Source organism: Bos taurus, chromosome 8 (assembly GCF_002263795.3).
Source record: "Bos taurus isolate L1 Dominette 01449 registration number 42190680 breed Hereford chromosome 8, ARS-UCD2.0, whole genome shotgun sequence".
In the NCBI taxonomy this organism is placed as follows: Eukaryota; Metazoa; Chordata; class Mammalia; order Artiodactyla; family Bovidae; genus Bos; species Bos taurus.
Window position 1 is genome coordinate 22,229,558 of NC_037335.1, and position 17,766 is coordinate 22,247,323.

General features: G+C 43.0%; 1 protein-coding gene across 1 annotated transcript in view; it reads right to left on the reverse strand.

Annotated features, from left to right (window-relative positions):
- The window catches only part of MTAP (methylthioadenosine phosphorylase), a 46,831-nt gene extending 39,596 nt beyond the window's left edge, over positions 1 to 7,235 (reverse strand). The window contains exon 1 of the mRNA XM_002689506.7: positions 7,116 to 7,235. Coding sequence (XP_002689552.1) covers positions 7,116 to 7,148 — 33 coding nt within the window. The 5' untranslated portion in view covers positions 7,149 to 7,235. The remainder of the gene's footprint in view (positions 1 to 7,115) is intronic.
- Positions 7,236 to 17,766: the final 10,531 nt, after the last annotated feature.

The window sequence follows — 17,766 nt, forward strand, 5'->3', positions numbered from 1 at the left end:
GGTCATCCAGGAGATGGCAAGAATGAATGTCAACATTCTAGGAATCAGTGAACTAAAATGGACTGGAATGGGTGAAATTAACTCAGATGACCATTATATCTACTACTGCGGGCAGGAATCCCTCAGAAGAAATGGAGTAGCCACATGGTCAACAAAAGAGTCCGAAATGCAGTACTTTGATGCAATCTCAAAAACAACAGAATGATCTCTGTTTGTTTCCAAGGCAAACCATTCAATATCACGGTTATCCAAGTCTATGCCCCGACCAGTAACGCTAAAGAAGCTGAAGTTGAATGGTTCTATGAAGACCTATAAGACTTTTTAGAACTAACACCCAAAAAATATGTCCTTTTCATTATAGGGGACTGGAATGCAAAAGTAGGAAGTCAAGAAACACCTGGAGTAACAGGCAAATTTGGCCTTGAAATACGGAATGAAGCAGGGCAAAGACTAATAGAGTTTTGCGAAGAGAATGCACTTGTCATAGCAAACACCCTCTTCCAACAACACAAGAGAAGACTCTACACATGGACATCACCAGATGGTCAACACCAAAATAAGACTGATTATATTCTTTGCAACCAAAGATGGAAAAGCTCTATACAGTCAGCAAAAACAAGACCGGGAGCTGACTGTGGCTCAGATCATGAACTCCTTATTGCCAAATTCAGACTTAAATTGAAGAAAGTAGGGAAAACCACTAGACCATTCAGGTATGACCTAAATCAAATCCCTTATGATTATACAGTGGAAGTGAGAAATAGATTTAAGGGACTAGATCTGATAGACAGAGTGCCTGATAAACTATGGACAGAGGTTGGTCACATTGTACAGGAGACAGGGATCAAGACCATCCCCATGGAAAAGAAATGCAAAAAAGCAAAATGGCTGTCTGGGGAGGCCTTACAAATAGCTGTGCAAAGAAGAGAAGCGAAAAGCAAAGGAAAAAAGGAAAGATATAAGCATCTGAATGCAGAGTTCCAAAGAATAGCAAGGAGAGATAAGAAAGCCTTCCTCAGCGATCAATGCAAAGAAATAGAGGAAAACAACAGAATGGGAAAGACTAGAGATCTCTTCAAGAAAATTAGAGATACCAAGGGAATATTTCATGCAAAGATGGGCTCGATAAAGGACAAAAATCGTATGGACCTAACAGAAGCGGAAGAGATTAAGAAGAGGTGGCAAGAATACACAGAACTGTACAAAAAAGATCTTCACGACTCAGATAATCACGATGGTGTGATCACTCACCTAGAGCCAGACATCCTGGAATGTAAAGTCAAGTGGGCCTTAGGAAGCATCACTGCAAACAAAGGTAGTGGAGGTGATGGAACTCCAGTTGAGCTATTTCAAATCCTCAAAGATGATGCTGTGAAAGTGCTGCACTCAATATGCCAGCAAATTTGGAAAACTCAGCAGTGGCCACAGGACTGGAAAAGGGTCAGTTTTCATTCCAATCCCAAAGAAAGGCAATCCCAAAGAATGCTCAAACTACCACTCAATTGCACTCATCTCACACGCTAGTAAAGTAATGCTCAAAATTCTCCAAGAGAGGCTTCAGCAGTACGTGAACCACGAACTTCCAGATGTTCAAGCTGGTTTTAGAAAAGGCAGAGGAACCAGAGATCAAATTGCCAACATCCGCTGGATCATCATAAAAGCAAGAGAGTTCCAGAAAAACACCTATTTCTGCTTTATTGACTATGCCAAAGCCTTTGACTGTGTGGATCACAATAAACTGTGGGAAATTCTGAAAGAGATGGGAATACCAGACCACCTGACCTGCCTCTTGAGAAACCTATACGCAGGTCAGGAAGCAACAGTTAGAACTGGACATGGAACAACAGACTGGTTCCAAATAGGAAAAGGAGTACGTCAAGGCTGTATATTGTCACCCTGCTTATTTAACTTATATGCAGAGTACATCATGACAAACACTGGGCTGGAAGAAGCACAAGCTGGAATCAAGATTGCTGGGAGAAATATCAATAACCTCAGATACGCAGATGACACCACCCTTATGGCAGAAAGTGAAGAGGAACTAAAAGGCCTCTTGATGAAAGTGAAAGTGGAGAGTGAAAAAGTTGGCTTAAAGCTCAACATTCAGAAAACGAGATCATGGCATCTGGTCCCATCACTTCATGGGAAATACATGGGGAAACAGTGGAAACAGTGTCAGACTTTATTTTTCTGGGCTCCAAAATCACTGCAGATGGTGACTGCAGCCATGAAATTAAAAGACACTTACTCCTTGGAAGGAAAGTTATGACCAACCTAGATAGCATGTTCAAAAGCAGAGACATTACTTTGTCAACAAAAGTCTGTCTAGTCAAGGCTATGGTTTTTCCAGTGGTCATGTATGGATGTGAGAGTTGGATTGTGAAGAAAGCTGAGCGCTGAAGAATTGATGCTTTTGAACTGTGGTGTTGGAGAAGACTCTTGAGAGTCCCTTAGACTGCAAGGAGATCCAACCAGTCCATTCTGAAGGAGATCAGCCCTGGGATTTCTTTGGAAGGAATGATGCTGAAGCTGAAACTCCAGTACCTTGGCCACCTCATGCGAAGAGTTGACTCATTGGAAAAGTCTCTGATGCTGGGAGGGATTGGGGGCAGGAGGAGAAGGGACAACAGAGGATGAGATGGCTGGATGACATCACTGACTCGATGGACATGAGTCTGAGTGAACTCGGGAGTTGGTGATGGACAGGGAGGCCTGGCATGCTGCAATTCATGGGGTTGCAAAAAGTCGGACACGACTGAGCGACTGAACTGAACTGAATGATACTCTATTCAAAGTTCTTACAAAATATTGGCTCTATTTTCCTGTGTTGTATATCCTTGTTGGTTTTTAATTTTATACATAGTAGTCTGTATCCCTTAATTCTATACTCCTATCTTACCCCACCCTCTTCCTTCTCCCCAATGGTAATCACTAGCTTGTTCTCTGAGTTTGTTTTTTTTTTGTTATAGACATTTGTTCATAGATTCCACATACAAGTGATAAAGAGTATTTGTCTTTGAGTTATTTCACTAAGCCTAATACTTTCTAGGTCCATGCACACTGTTGCAAATGGCAGAATTTCATTCTTTTTTGTAATGGCTAATATTCTATTGTGCACACACACACACACACCATTTCTTTATCCATTCATCTGCTGATGAGTACTTAGGTTGCTCCCATGAACATGATATTTGTAGACCCTTCATTTATTTATTTTTGGCTGTGTGAGTCTTCATTGTTGCATGTGGGCTTTTCTGTAGTTGCGGTGAGCAGGGGCTACTACTTTTCACTGTGGCCCGTGGGCTTTACTGCAGTAGCTTCTCTTGTTGGGGAGCATGGGCTGTAGGCGTGAAGACTCAGCAGTCGTGGCTCTCGAGCTCTAGAGTGCAGGCTCAGCAGCTGTGGTGCAGGTGCTTAGTTGCTGCACATGTGGAATCTTCCCAAACCAGGGATCAAACCCATGTCCCCTACACTGGTAGGCATGTTCTTAACCACTGGCCCACCAGGGCAGTCCTGTCGATTTTTTGATGATAGCCATTTTGACAGGTATGAAGTGATCTCATTGTGGTTTTGATTTGTATTTCTTTGATGATTAGTGACATTGAGCAGAATTTGACTATTTTTGGAGAATGGTCTTTGAACAAGTAACATTAACTGAGGTCTTGGGGTGGGGGCGCTAATCCAAAATAACTGCAGGGTCAGAGCATCATGGTTTTAATTTAACCCAGCTCTCCTTGCAAAGTCAAGGTATTATTCTAATGGGTCAAAGTGTTAGTCACTCAGCCCTGTCCAACTCTTTGTGACACCATGGACTATAGTCTGCCATGCTCCTCTGTCCATGGAATTTTCCAGGCAAGGATGCTGGAGTGGGTTGCCAGTCCCTTCTCCAGGGGATCTTTCTAACCCAGAGATCAAAAAAAAAATGCAATCTGCATTGCAGGCAGATTCTTAGCCACCAGGTAAGCCCAGCCTTTCCTTAATCTGTACAACTGTGAGAATCAAATGAAATAATGCATGTATATCTGTCACTGTTCCTATACACCTTCTCACTTCCAGCAAAAGTAAAATAAAAAAAGCTTTCCTTAATGCAACAACAACAAGCCCCTTATCTCTGTCTTTCTCTGCTACTCAGAACACAACCCTGGCTGTGTCGTCTCCTCACCAGGTGGTCTGTGCCTCAGGGGTGCCCAACCAAGTGCGGAGGCTCTCCCGGGAGGTGCCTGGGAACCCACAGGGATATTTCTGGCCGTCACCATGACTGGGGGGAGTGCTACCAGCATTTTGTGGGGAGAAGGGACCCAGGATGTGTTTGTTTTATGTCCAACAGTGCTCATGACAGTTCTACTAAGGGAGGAACCGTCCTGTCCTTGGGTCTCTAGGCAAAAAACAAAGGCTCGTTGTCATCTGGTTTCCAGTTGGGGTCTGTGGGTTGTCTACCAGTTTTTAAGGTCACTCAAGGACTTTTCAGTGTAAGGTCTACACTCAGCCAGCAAAAAGGAGAGTTTCAAAGGCCTGTTCTCCACAGTCTACATTCCATAACTTGCCCATCATCCCCCTTACTACCATTTAGTTTACAGCCCCACTACCCGACTATGATGGGACCACATCCCCTCCTTGTCATAGCAGTCATGTAAACACGATAGATTTTTAATCTCTCAGAGTAAAAGCTGGGCAGCTACCTAAGGGAGCCATGGCCCATTAAAGGAGCCCCTCAGAATGGTAAAGACTGGTTCAAACCTTCTACATGGTTAAGCATGCCACCCGCCCGTGCCTGGTGCTGTAGGATATGGTATCTCTGAGGTCCTCTCAGACAATGGCTGCTATTAATTCTGTGGGAGAGTGTCCAGAAGGCACTTGGGAGGCTGCTTGCGTATGGACACACTTTGTAACCCCTCTTCTTTAAAGCTGCATGACCTTTCTCAACACAGTAAAACAGGGCACAGGGACCACACGTGTCAGAGTTCAGAAATGGCTCACAGCATCTAACTGGTGGAATATCTACACCAGTTCAATCACTGTCTAGGTCCAACTGTGTAATTCTGGACTCTTCAGGTGAACTTTCTGGGCCTCTGAAAAAAGAGGTATGTGTGGTTATTGGTCTTAAGAAACACTCTAGCTCTACATTTTATGAGCTGGGGCTAGGATATGGTTTTCATTAGCTTATTTTGCTCAGGACATTAGCATCTCATGTTCTTTATATAGGATGTTGCCTCAACAGTCTGGCAGAAATGGTGTAGGAATGAAGGAATTGCAACAGCAAAGTTTTCACCTGTTCTGATTCCAAAGAGAAATCAGCAGGCAGGCCCAGCACTATTTGTACCTATTAATTTTATATTCAGCAGCTGGTCAAGAACAAATATATATCATTCAATATTTATATCAGAGTTTTAATCACAGTGCCCATTCTTCACTTAAATACACTGCACTGATTTTACAGGGAAACTGCGTGGTAGGGAGAATGCCAAACGAGGTTAAAGTGATCCTGTTTTAAATATCACCCCTCTCTATCTTTAACATCACTTTAAGTGTATTCCTGTAAGAGAAAGGCAATAGTTTCTTGCTTGCCCACTGAAAGCTGCAACCTAATTTAATTTTTGGAAAAAAGACAATCAAAATTAATCTCAACCCTCTCACTTGAAAGCGCTACCACTGAATAAGTTTCAGCCATGTGCTAAAAGACAATACAATTCTAATGTCCCAGCAAACCCTACAGTAAGGTTCCCATTTTACTGAAATGAAGAAGAGCTTCATAAAAATTCTGCTTTGTTCTCGATGCCTGATAAGGAAGAGGCAGTCTACAAATACTTGTTTAATGCAAGATTTTTTCAAAATGGAAAAAGGAATTTAGTATCTTAAGTGTGACTGCAACTCTGTCCACCCCACCCCCTTTTCATCTAGTGTCTCTGATAGCTGCAAGGGCTACTAAGGTAATCACTCTGGCTGAGTACACACTGACCACTGATTTGCTTTCTCCAGGGGAACTGAAAACTGATTCCACAAAACATGGAATCATAGACCTTCCTATCTCATCAGCCAAGAATGTCTAAAGTCAGACAAGTTAACTGACCTCTTAACTGGTTAGGCCTGAAAGCAATGTTAACTTTGATCATTAATTTACTTCTGTGGACTGTAATTCTACATTCTCCCCCCACCCCTGGCAACCGGGACCAACAGGAAGAAGTGCTTAAAAGCCCCTGGGAAACTCGTTGCAAACCTTGAAACTAGGGCCTTCCTCTGGTCAAAGCTCCCACAGCACAATGATCCCTTATATGTTGACTCCTGAGGACCGAGGGCACAAGGAAACTGATCTCCACCTTTCAAGGTTCCCCACAAAGCAGTTTGGGCTTCCCTGGTGGCTCAATGGTGTAAGAATTCGCTGCCAAGGGGGAGTCGGGGGTTTTATCCCTGGGTCGGGAAGATCCCATGGAGAAGGAAATGGCAACCCACTCCAGTATTCTTGCCTGGGAAATCCCACGGATATAAGAGCCTGGTGGGCTATGGCGGTCCATGCGGTCCCAAAGAGTCCCACACGACTTAGCGACTAAACAACAGCAAAGCAGGTTAAAGCCAGAGGCCTCCAAACAGGGAGCGGCCCAGTACTGCTATACTCCATTTCCGTGTTGTAAAAACTCTCAAGAGTCCCCAAAGCGGAGAAGGCCTACGTTTATAACACAAAAAGCCGGAAGCTTGCAAAAGAGCAAGTATGCAGTTTTCTCACGTGGGCCGCGGGCAGAGGGCCAAGTCAGAGCGGAAGCGTTTAAGTCGGGCAGGGCTCAGGGCTCGAGGAGACCCTCAGGGGTTGTAGGTGCCCACCCACGTGGTACACGCAGCCCCAGCCTGACCCATCTGCTCAGAAAGGTACTTGCAGTACCGATTCGCGGCTCCTCTCCGAAGGGCGTGCCTTCGCCCTGCGTGAGCAGCTGAGACCAAAGGCAGGGCAATGGCAATGGTTTCCTGTCCCTCGCTCGCCGCTCCGGGCTAAAGAGCCGCAGACCCTCCCCGCCGCGGCGGGGGCGCCCCGGCTAGGCGCACGGCCCAGAGGCGCTGTCCCTCCGGACGGGAGAGACAGCGTACAGGTCAGGGAGCATCGCAGCAGCCAGGACGACTAATCTCACCTTCACGGCAGCGGGAGTGGCACCTGAGGACATGTCTGGCGAGGAAGGAGCGGAGGCCACGCTCTGAATGCAGGCGGGGAACAGAGCAGCTGCGCGGGTGCTGGCGCGCGGCGCGGGACTGAGCAGGGAGGTCCCGGGGTCGACGGTGGCTCCTCCTCTTCCTCCCGGGGACAGCTGGATTGGCTGCTGGCGTGGGCTCTCCCCCGCCTCTCCTCTCAATTCCAGATGCCCGCCTCCCGCCTCTTTTGCGACCTTTTCGGCTCTCTGTTGATTTCCCCGCACCCCGCCCTACCCCGAGGTGTAGCTAACGGGTTCATGATAGTGATAATAATGGGGACCGTTGATTGACAGCTTATGCTGTTCCAGACTTTGTGCTTTGCACTCTCATCGGCTCCGTTAACTTTCACAAGAACCCGACAAGGAAGAGCAGCGCTTCTGGCGCCGTCTCGTATCCATGGCAAGCTCGGCCTCATCTGTAGAGCCAGGCCCATCTTGTTCCAAAAGTTCTCGGGGTCGGGGGAGGGAGAATCGTGGCGATGAGGGGACAGACTCTTCGCTGAGGCTGCCTCCAGCTGCGAATGCGGGGCGGGGTGCGGTTGACTCGTCTCATCCCCGCGACTCAACCGGCGGTTTGCTCCTTTCTGTTAAGTCGTTGGAGACAGAGCAGAGGTGCGGTTGGCTGGCCCAAGACTCTGGGATGACAGAAAAAACAGAGTAAAGTGCTGTTGGATAATGATAACCTTTCTGACCTACAAACTCTGGCTATGGGGCAGGTTTTCCAGGGGATAAAACATTCCTTAACTTCCAGCCTGGGTCCACAGGGCCAGGGCTAACTTCAACCCTAACTACCCCAATCAAAGTCCAATTCAACTAGATTCAGAATCCAGATTTCTGTCTTCATCACTCAACACTAGTTGGGCACCCCCTACCCCCACCCGCCCTTTCACTTTGCACCAGCCCTCCATTGGGATAATCCAATTTAAACTCTGGATGGATTGAATTCTCTTCAACAAAATGCTGGGTGACAGTGATATTCTGATAGACAGAAATGTTGCAAAGATTTTACTCTGGGGGTGTGAGAATGGCTGTGGAGGGGTGAACTTCCTTTTTTCCCTACAGCAGTAAAACACTGAAACCCCACACAAGTATAATTTCATTCAGACATCACTGGGTGCTTCCCATATCCTGTTTACTTAAAACAGTAAAAATTTTCACTCATTATTTGCTCAAGATTTAAATTTTCTTGCAGTGTAAAGTTTTCTTCTGTTTCTTTTACATTATAAAATGAAATGGCAAAGTGAAAGACTGGAGTGTTCCTTTGAAAGGGCAGGAGGCTGGGAGTTCCTCCTGAATGTGGTTTCCTAGGAGCTTGTCTGCTGATTGTCCTGTTGATAGCTCACTACTCAGAGGGGAACCATTGCAGGGACACAGAGACCTTGGGTTATATGGTGCCTCACAGTTAGGGAATCTTGACCAACTTAGGTGCTCTGATGTAAGATAACTACCACCAGAGTTTGAACCCTTATCAATAAGAAACAATAAAACACAGTTACAGCCCTTAGGTAAGAGGTCTGCAAGCCTTGCCTACAAAGAGGCAAAAAGTAAGGAGTGTGTGAAGTTAAAAAACACAGACAATATCTAACTGAATGAGCCTGGCTGTATTCCAGTACAACCTTATGGACACTTAAATTTGAATTTCATATACTTTTCACCTGTGACAAAATATTCTGTAGATATTTTCAGTTCAGTTCAGTTCAGTCGCTCAGTTGTGTCCGACTCTTTGCGACCCCATGAATTATTTACCCAGTCACTTAAGATTGTAAAAATTATCCTTAGTTTGAAGCTATGCAAAAACAGATGGAAAGCTGGGTCAGCGGTGGAGAACCTGTCCTGTTGCTGATAGCCCACTACTCATAGGGGAAAAACATAGATAATATCTAATTGAGTGAACTTCTCTCCTCCCAGAAGCAGATGACCTTTGGGCTGACTTGTCAGACAATGCTTTGATAGGCAGGCAATAATCTTTTTGGCTTATTTCCAAGTTTGGATAATTTTTTTTCTTAACAAGGCCCAGAATCAAGGTAGGCCAAAATTTCTGATTGTCAATGGTCTCTCCCTTTATGATTGGTATAGAGAATCTGGAACAAGATAAGGTGTCTATAACCTTTTTGGCCCTGCTGTTCTTGCCCTGTAAATTCCCTCTATTTATTTGTACCTTATCGTTCTGAAGACAATTCTAAAAAAGTACCCAGGCCACCTTACAACAGTTATGATTAAGGTACTATATAGATATTTCAGTGGTTTAGTTGCTAAGTAGTATCTGACTGTTTTGTGACCACATGGACTGTAGCCCACCAGGCTTCTCTGTCCATAGGATTTCCCAGGCAAGATTACTGAAGAGTGTTGCCATTTCTTCCTCCAGGGGGTTTTCCCTACTCAGGGATTGAGTCTGAGTCTCCTGCATTGCAGGCAGATTCTTTTACTGCTGAGCCACTAAAGAAGCCCCAGAAATCCCATATTTAATAAAAATGGAGTGTCCAGCAATAACATGTAATTTGTATCTTTGATTGAGGGAGGTATCATATGATTTGAAATGAGATAATAAGGGTCAGTTTTGACCAGCTATTTTGAACCTGATGTGCTCGAGATAGTTGGAGATTCCCTTATTAATTGTCTTATTTCATCCAATCAATTTCTACTTCTTTATTTTTTTCCGTTACTTATTTCTACCATGAGTTCATTTCGCCCTAAAATGCCTAGAAATAGCTTCCATTCAAGTCATCTTGTCTCTTCTTCCATGTTCACTTCAAATTGTGTCTGTCCTTTCATTTCTGGAGATCCCACCAAAGGTGAACTGTTACGTATTATTTGGATTTGTTGAAGGAAAATCTTGACCACTCTCCCTAGAGCAGTGCTGCACAGGAGGAATGTATTCAGGTTAACAGAATAGCTATCCATCCTGGAATTCCAAAATCCTCACATCCTCTGAGGTAGTTATTATTGTTTCTATTGTAAGAAAAGGAATATCAAGATGAATTCCTAAAGCCTATTCACCTCCCCTGGTGAAGCAAAGAGTATTCAATGTTGTCATAAAGAGACATGGAACAGACTTAGAGAATGAACTTATGGTTACCAGTGTGGAAGGGTAGGGGAGAGTGAGAGTTTGGGATTGACATGTGCACTCTACTGTATTTTAAATACATAACTAAAAAGGACCTACTTTAAAAATAAATACATTTTAAACAAGATAAAAATGACATTACATGAAAATGCTTCAAAATAAAAATATGTGCCATAGAGTATCTATGTAACTAAATCATTCTCTGTATCTTCTTCTTATTGTGAAACACAGGCATCACGAATTCTCCAAAAAAAAAAAAAAAATAGAAGGAAAGAAAAGAGAAAGAGACACGGACATTTCTGTGCTCTGGAAGAAAAAGGACCAGAATGTTTTAAGTGCTCAACTATATTTTAACATACAGTTGTGATGTAATATGCTCTGTTCAGTAAGTCAGTATCTGAACTATGACAAATGTTACATGCTGAATGTTTGTGTCCTTCCAATATTCGTATGTTGAAATCCTAACCCCTCTCCATGTGATGGTATTAAGAGGTGAGACCTTTGGGAGATGATTAGGTCATGGAGGGGGGTATCTCATGAATGGAATTCATTCTCTTATAAAAGAGACCCCAGAGAGCTTCCTTACCTTTTCTGCCCTGTAAGAGAACAATCACCTATGAACTAGGAAGCAGACCCTTACTAGACGCCAAATCTGTCAGAACTTTGAGCTTAGACTTGCCAGCCTCCCGAACTGTGAAATATGCTTGCTGTTTGAGCCCCCCAATATGTGGTATTTTTGTAATAGCAACCTGTGGTATCTTCTTTTCATTCTGCTTTTAAAACATGAGGCACACCTGTGGGCAATGGAGAAAAATTAAAATATAGGAAATAACTTATGTTTCCTTATTTCCCTGCTAAATCCATGTGCTGTCTGGAAATAATATCTTAAAACTAAATTGAGAATGGGGTCATGTTTTTCTTCTGCAAATCTTTATGAACAACAATAAGAACAGCTAATATTTCTTGAAAATTACAAATTCTTCATTTAACCCTTACAAACACCTTGGATGCTGTTATAATCCCCATTGTAGAGCTGAGGAGACTGAGAAAAGCTGACTCACCTTCACCCCTCTTTTTCTGCTTATTTACCTTTTTCAAAAGCTTCCTTGTCTATTTGGGCCTTCACTCTTCTCTCTCCCACCCCCACCTGCCATCTAAAAGTCCATCAAATCTATCACTGTTGATAAATTTTAAATGTCCAGTGGCAGTTTTTAATGTCACCTTTCCTAGGGATCTGGGAATTTTACAGAGATTAAAACAAACTAAGATAATAAATTTCTAGGTGGAATGTGATGTTAGAGAAGGCACAAGGGTATGGTGTTATTATGCCAATTATCACATAAGGCTTAGTACATTTAAGAAGTTTTCTCAAATTTATATAACTAGGTAATTGGGATTCAGTCCTCAATCTAACTGCAAAGTCTAAATTCTTAACAACTGTATTATCCTTCCCACCATGTGCTGGGCCTTAAGCTAAGAGCTGAAGAGAGAAAGATGTATAACTTTATCCCCTCTCAGCCCTTAACGAACTGCCATCTGGTGAGAGGAGTCAGAAAGAGAAGTCAGATATTCTAATACATTGTGGTGAGGGTGAGGGTAGAGACTGCCACTAGGTACTATGAAAGGACGGAGCAGAGCACATTTCCTGGTCTTCCTGGAGAAAGTTAAAACATCAGACAGAAAACTTGTTCCAAAAGGAACATCCTTGTGTTAAACTCATCTAGCTCCTTACTAAAAAGTTTTATGCTTGTAATGGATTAAAGAGGGTGCAGCAAGTTGTCATGACTGGATTTCTTCATGTTCACGGTGCCTACCTACACTCTGCTTTTCCCTCTCCCGCTCCTTACCTGTCCTCCCCTTCCATTCTCTCTTTCTCATCCTCATATTATTACTAAGCCCAGGCATCACAGATTTTGTACAACTGATTTGATGAGTTCTCAGTTCAGTTTCGGAGAAGGCAATGGCACCCCACTCCAGTACTCTTGCCTGGAAAATCCCATGGATGGAGGAGCCTGGTGGGCTGCAGTCCATGCTAAGGGTCGGACACGACTGAGCGACTTCACTTTCACTTTTCACTTTCATGCATTGGAGAAGGAAATGGCAACCCACTCCAGTGTTCTTGCCTGGAGAATCCCAGGGACGGGGGAGCCTGGTGGGCTGCGGTGGGGTCGCACAGAGTCGGACACGACTGAAGTGACTTAGCAGCAGCAGTTCAGTTTAGTTCAGTTGTTCAGTCGTGTCCGACTCTGTGCTACCCCATGACCGCAGCACACCAGGCCTCCCTGTCCATCACCAACTCCCGGAGTTTACTCAAACTCATGTCCATTGAGTCGGTGAAGCCATCCAACCATCTCATCCTCTGTCGTCCCCTTCTCCTCCTGCCTTCAATCTTTGATGGGTTCTAGGGACGTGTAAAAACAGATTTCATGTAATTTTGCCTTGAAATTCTTCTTTGTTCTCTCCTTGTCACATTGGTCAGTTTTGTGTCTCAGTCACCTGCAGACAGCATGGTTTGTAGGTGCATAGGATGGCTTACGTTCTTTAATTTAATGAAAAACTGAGTGAACAGCTATGTGAGTGAATGAATAGAGGAACGAATGCGTTAATTACGTTTGGTTTCAGCGAGAATTAAAGTTCAGAAACGCTAAGGAATTTGAACAGCAGGGGGCAGCAAACGTTAGCTTTTTTGTTGTTGCTTTTAACCCTGCAAGTCAACATTGTCTAACGCTTGAGTCATATTAGCTTCATATGAGAAAGAGAGTGTGATAATTTAAAGGTTAAACAACTGTCCTCAGCTTCCATTGCTTGTATAGAACAAGGAGCCTTTTTTTTTTTTTCAGAGTTCTTTCCTCAAAAATCTCAAAACTGTTCATATGGAGTTATATGTATCAGTGGCCAGCAGATGGCAGCACTTTTCATGGGTCAGGAATATAGAACACTATTTTGTGGGGGGAAAGGATACAGAGGGTATGAAAACTTTATTTTAAAAATTACCGAAGTAAAAATACTAACTAGAGGATTAGACTTTCTATGTCACAAATATCTAGATTAAAGGAAGGTAGAATTTTAACCATGAGTACATTGTTCATTTTGAAGCAAGGTGATAACAAAAATGTTTTAAAATGTCAAGTTTGAGCCTTACAAAAGGTGAGCTGTAATTGATGGCAATCATTTGGATTTTCCTGCGTACTTCAACAATGTTCCCTTATCAGATTTTTCAATGATCACTTCACAGATGTTAGCCAAGAAAAAGACACTTGCACACAGACACAATGCTTTTAGATTACTGATTAATAGCACTAAATGACTCCCTAAGTTGTCCTTGGCTACATTATTTGAGTGTCAACAGAGTACCTCAAAGTCTCTTACATATTATCAGGTCTTCACCTTTTCTAAACATTTAACTGCTTTAGTTGGACATTTATAATCAGATTAAAAACAGTAACAACATCTATAGTTTGAGTACTTGAGCTGCAAAGGAAAATGCAGACCTACTGGTTTTTGAGACTGACAGCACTTACCCTGAAACTCACACAGGCCTGCGAAACTTCCATGTGGGTAAAAGAGCAGAGGCCAGTCTAGCACTTAGTTTCTTTTTAGATTTTCCATTCCTTAGCTGTGCAGAAAAATAATAACTGCTTGAATGGGAATACAAAGCATTTCATTGCGTTTCTGTATATAATGAAAAGTCCCTTTCTTTGGCTCTTTGATTTCCCACATGAAACTCAAACTTGGATTTTACTGTAATAACAAAGAGCACTAGAAAAAACAGAAGGGCATATTTGCTTAAATTGCTATTTGCACCAAATGAAACTCCCTAATGGGGTTATCACTAGGTCAAGCTGCACTCTGTTTTTCACCAAGGCTGAATCAAGGGCAGATGAATTCAGAAACCTGGGTAGGTTTAGATTCTTTAAACATTATTTTAGTGAAGTTTTGCCTTCTTGACAAAATAGTCTTTCAGCTTTTCTATTTGATTAGCAACTGAAAGATACATTAGAAAAGCATTAGAAGTACTAAAGAGTGATCCTGTATTAGAAAATGACTGTTAGATACAATTTTATTTCCAAAGAATAATGCTGCTCCATGTAGTCTAATGTGGTCTAACATCTAGACCATGCTTCTAGATTAGTGTCTAGAAGTGTCTAGATTAGTGTCCAATTCCAGACTATTTGGTGTTGAATCTTCTTGCACTCTGTGCTTCAGTTTCCTCATCTGTCAAATGAGGAGGATATTACTAGTCTGGTGTGAAAGTTCAGGTTAATACTTGCAAGGCATCAGGAACATGGTTAAATACTGAGTGTGCTAGTGATGATGGTGAGGTACCAGGCCCTGCATTGAGAGAGAAATTGATAAAATACTGCTCCTGTCTTTGGGGAGTTTAGAGTCTCTTAGGAGGAGTCAGATAAATAAAAAAGAGCAATACATCACAGATGTAAGGGAGAAGATACATGGAGTTTGGACAGAAGGGTACAAGGGACAGTGTGGTGAATATGGTCTGAGTCAGGGTCAAAGGGTATCTTGAGGAAAGGCCCTTGAGCTGAATCATGAAATATGACTTATATGTTCACAGGCAAGAAGGGGCTGGTGAACATGGGACTGAAGGCTGGGCATTTACAGAGCTGCCTTTCTCAGAACGTGACCTGAGCACAGGGTATGCGCTTAAGGGGTGAGTGAGAGGTGATGCCCTACAGGCAGCAGATGTCAGAGTCCAGCCTTGCAAAGAGGGCCGTGTGGCCTGAATTTGAAATTAGATTGATTTTGTTTGGCTCATTCAGTGTTTTCCTTAAATCAGGGACATTTAAAATTTAGCATGTTTTACATGGGAAAACAGGGATTCCGGGCTTTCCAGAAAATCTAGAGGATCTGGCAATACTGCTGAAGTTCCAGCACAGCGACATGGGTGACATGTGCACCGCCCAGCTTGCGCCGGGTCTCTCCGGCTTCAGCACGGTCATCAACCTCCTGTCCATCAGCAGTTGCGTCTTTGATCTCTATGTTATATACACTAAGAAGTTCTGACTCTCTTCTGGAGGGCGTGCAGAGCATTACAGTGTTTTAAGTAGGAGATTCTGTGTGATCTAATTGCATTTTCATGTGGAGGATAAAGCAAACATTTTATCACGAGAAGTGACTGGATACACAACAGGGCAATGGAATATCATTGGCTTTTACTATATGATTTTATTAGTAAATCAATTCCATTCTTTGAAAAGCATGACTTTTAATCTTGTTATGGAGGAGTGATCAATCTTCCAGTCACCTCTGTGTTATTTTAATTTTTAAAGGTAGGCCGAAGTCCAGGATTTTAAGAGGAGAACTCAGTCTAGTTTGACAGCTCCTTTAAGGATCAATAGATGGTCCCCTCAGAATTGATAGTGAGATAAAATCATATCTTAGGACATCTGGAAAGGGCTAAAGGGAATGCATACATTTCAGCAGGGGAGGTGGATGGTACAAAACAACAGTTATGGAGAAGCAGCAAAGTATTTCTAGCAGAGGGGTTTTGCTATCTAAAAGGCACTCTTACTATAAAGACAACTTCTCATCTTCAAATAATCCATGATTTTCTGGGGGAAAGGCACCTGAGTTAAATTGAGGTGATCAGATCAGATCAGTCGCTCAGTCGTGTCTGACTCTTTGCGACCCCATGAATCACAGCACGCCAGGCCTCCCTGTCCATCACCAACTCCTGGAGTTCACTGAGACTCACGTCCATTGAGTCAGTGATGCCATCCAGCCATCTCATCCTCTGTCATCCCCTTCTCCTCTCCATTGAGTCGGACTGATGTGATAGACATGAGTTTGAGTAGGCTCCAAAAGTTGGTGATGGACAGGGAGGCCTGGCATGCTGCAGTCCATGGGGTGGCAAAGAGTCGGACACGACTGAGGGACCGAAGTGAACTGAACTGATGAGTCCCCTATGAGAAGCAATCTCAGACTCATTCTGTTTACAGGTTCCCCCCTTTCATTGCGAGATGCCCCTGGGATAGTCTTTGAAATCTAACTGGACTGAAGATTGGTGAACATATCTAGGTCCAAGGATACCTTATCCTTTTCAGGCCCTAATCGGCAGTCACACTGATTGCTGCTTAACAGGCCCAGTCTGTGGCAGACTGAAATTATGATTCTGTATGTTCTGGAGGCAGGAGGTGAAGAAGTAGGGTGAGCCTTCCAAAGTTGAAAAGAGTAGGGAGGTGAGGGGGCCATAAATGATGGTTAGCTGAGAGTACTAGGTGTTATAACACAAATCTCTTTAAGTATCCGTGGCTTAAATCAATAAGAAATGAAGTCATTTATTTCAAAGTGATCTGAGAGGGAGATCATTAAGAAAGTAGAGCTTTCTGGTCATTAAGAAAGTAGAGCTTACACGTGTCCACCCCTGACACAACATGAACTTTGGATCCAGGCCTCTGGAGACCACCTAGAATTCCTTATTCCTTAGAGATCACAGCCTAGCAACCTATCTGCTGCCAGCAAGTGACTGAATGCCTGCCAGCACCAATCACAGCTCTGTAAAGATAACCTGTGTAATTTCTCTTTGTTGCTTTTTAAGCTCCCAATGTTTTCTTCCCTCCACCAGAGCACATTGGAGTTGCCATTCAAATTGGTGCCTCCTATAATGCCATTTTTAGGATTGTAAAGAAACTCTTTTTCTTATTTGTAGATAAAAATAAAGAACATTTGAAAAGAATATTGATTCTTAGGAGTGAGCTAGAGAACAGGGCTAGTTTGGAGTGATGAATCAGTATTCCGGGTCTGCTGAAAATGCTTCCACAATCCCGTAGTCTCGTGCTATGCCAGAGACACCAGCGGACTGTTCCTCTAAAATGAATCTAAACTGCACGTGTGTGCTGGAGGACACTCAGATTATCTTTGTTTTTGAGGGAAAGCAAAAGAAGATTGCTATGATATTGGGCAAAAATGCTCAAGGCGAGGTTTCCTACAGGCTTTTTATTTTTGAAAGAGGGAAAAGAAATCCAATTGTTTTAATATAATCTTAAAAAATTTTATTGAAGTATAGTTGATTTACAATGTTGTATTAATTTCTGTACAGCAAAGTGACTCAGTGATACATATATATATATATATATATATATATTGTTTTTCGCATTCTTTTCCACTATGATTTGTCACAGGACATTGAATATAGTCCCTGGTGCCATACAGTAGGACCTTGCTGTTTATCCATCCTATATGTAATAGGAACTCGCATTCCTTCCCTCTCCTACCCTCCTCCACCACTGGCAACAAGTCTCTCTATCTGTGAGTCTGTTTCTGTTCTGTAGATATGTTGATTTGTACCATATTTTAGATTCCACGTATAAGTGATATCATATGGTATTGTTATCTTTTTTTCTAGCCTGTGCCTTTGCATTTCTTCATTTGCCCCCAGGAAGCATGATTTTCTATGATTTGACTGTAGTTTTTTCAACAGCTGGATGGTAACAGTACTCACCACATGGATGAGCACCTATCAGCGTTACCTTTATTTCAGTATGGAGATAGGGCTGATTGTCCCCTAGAACT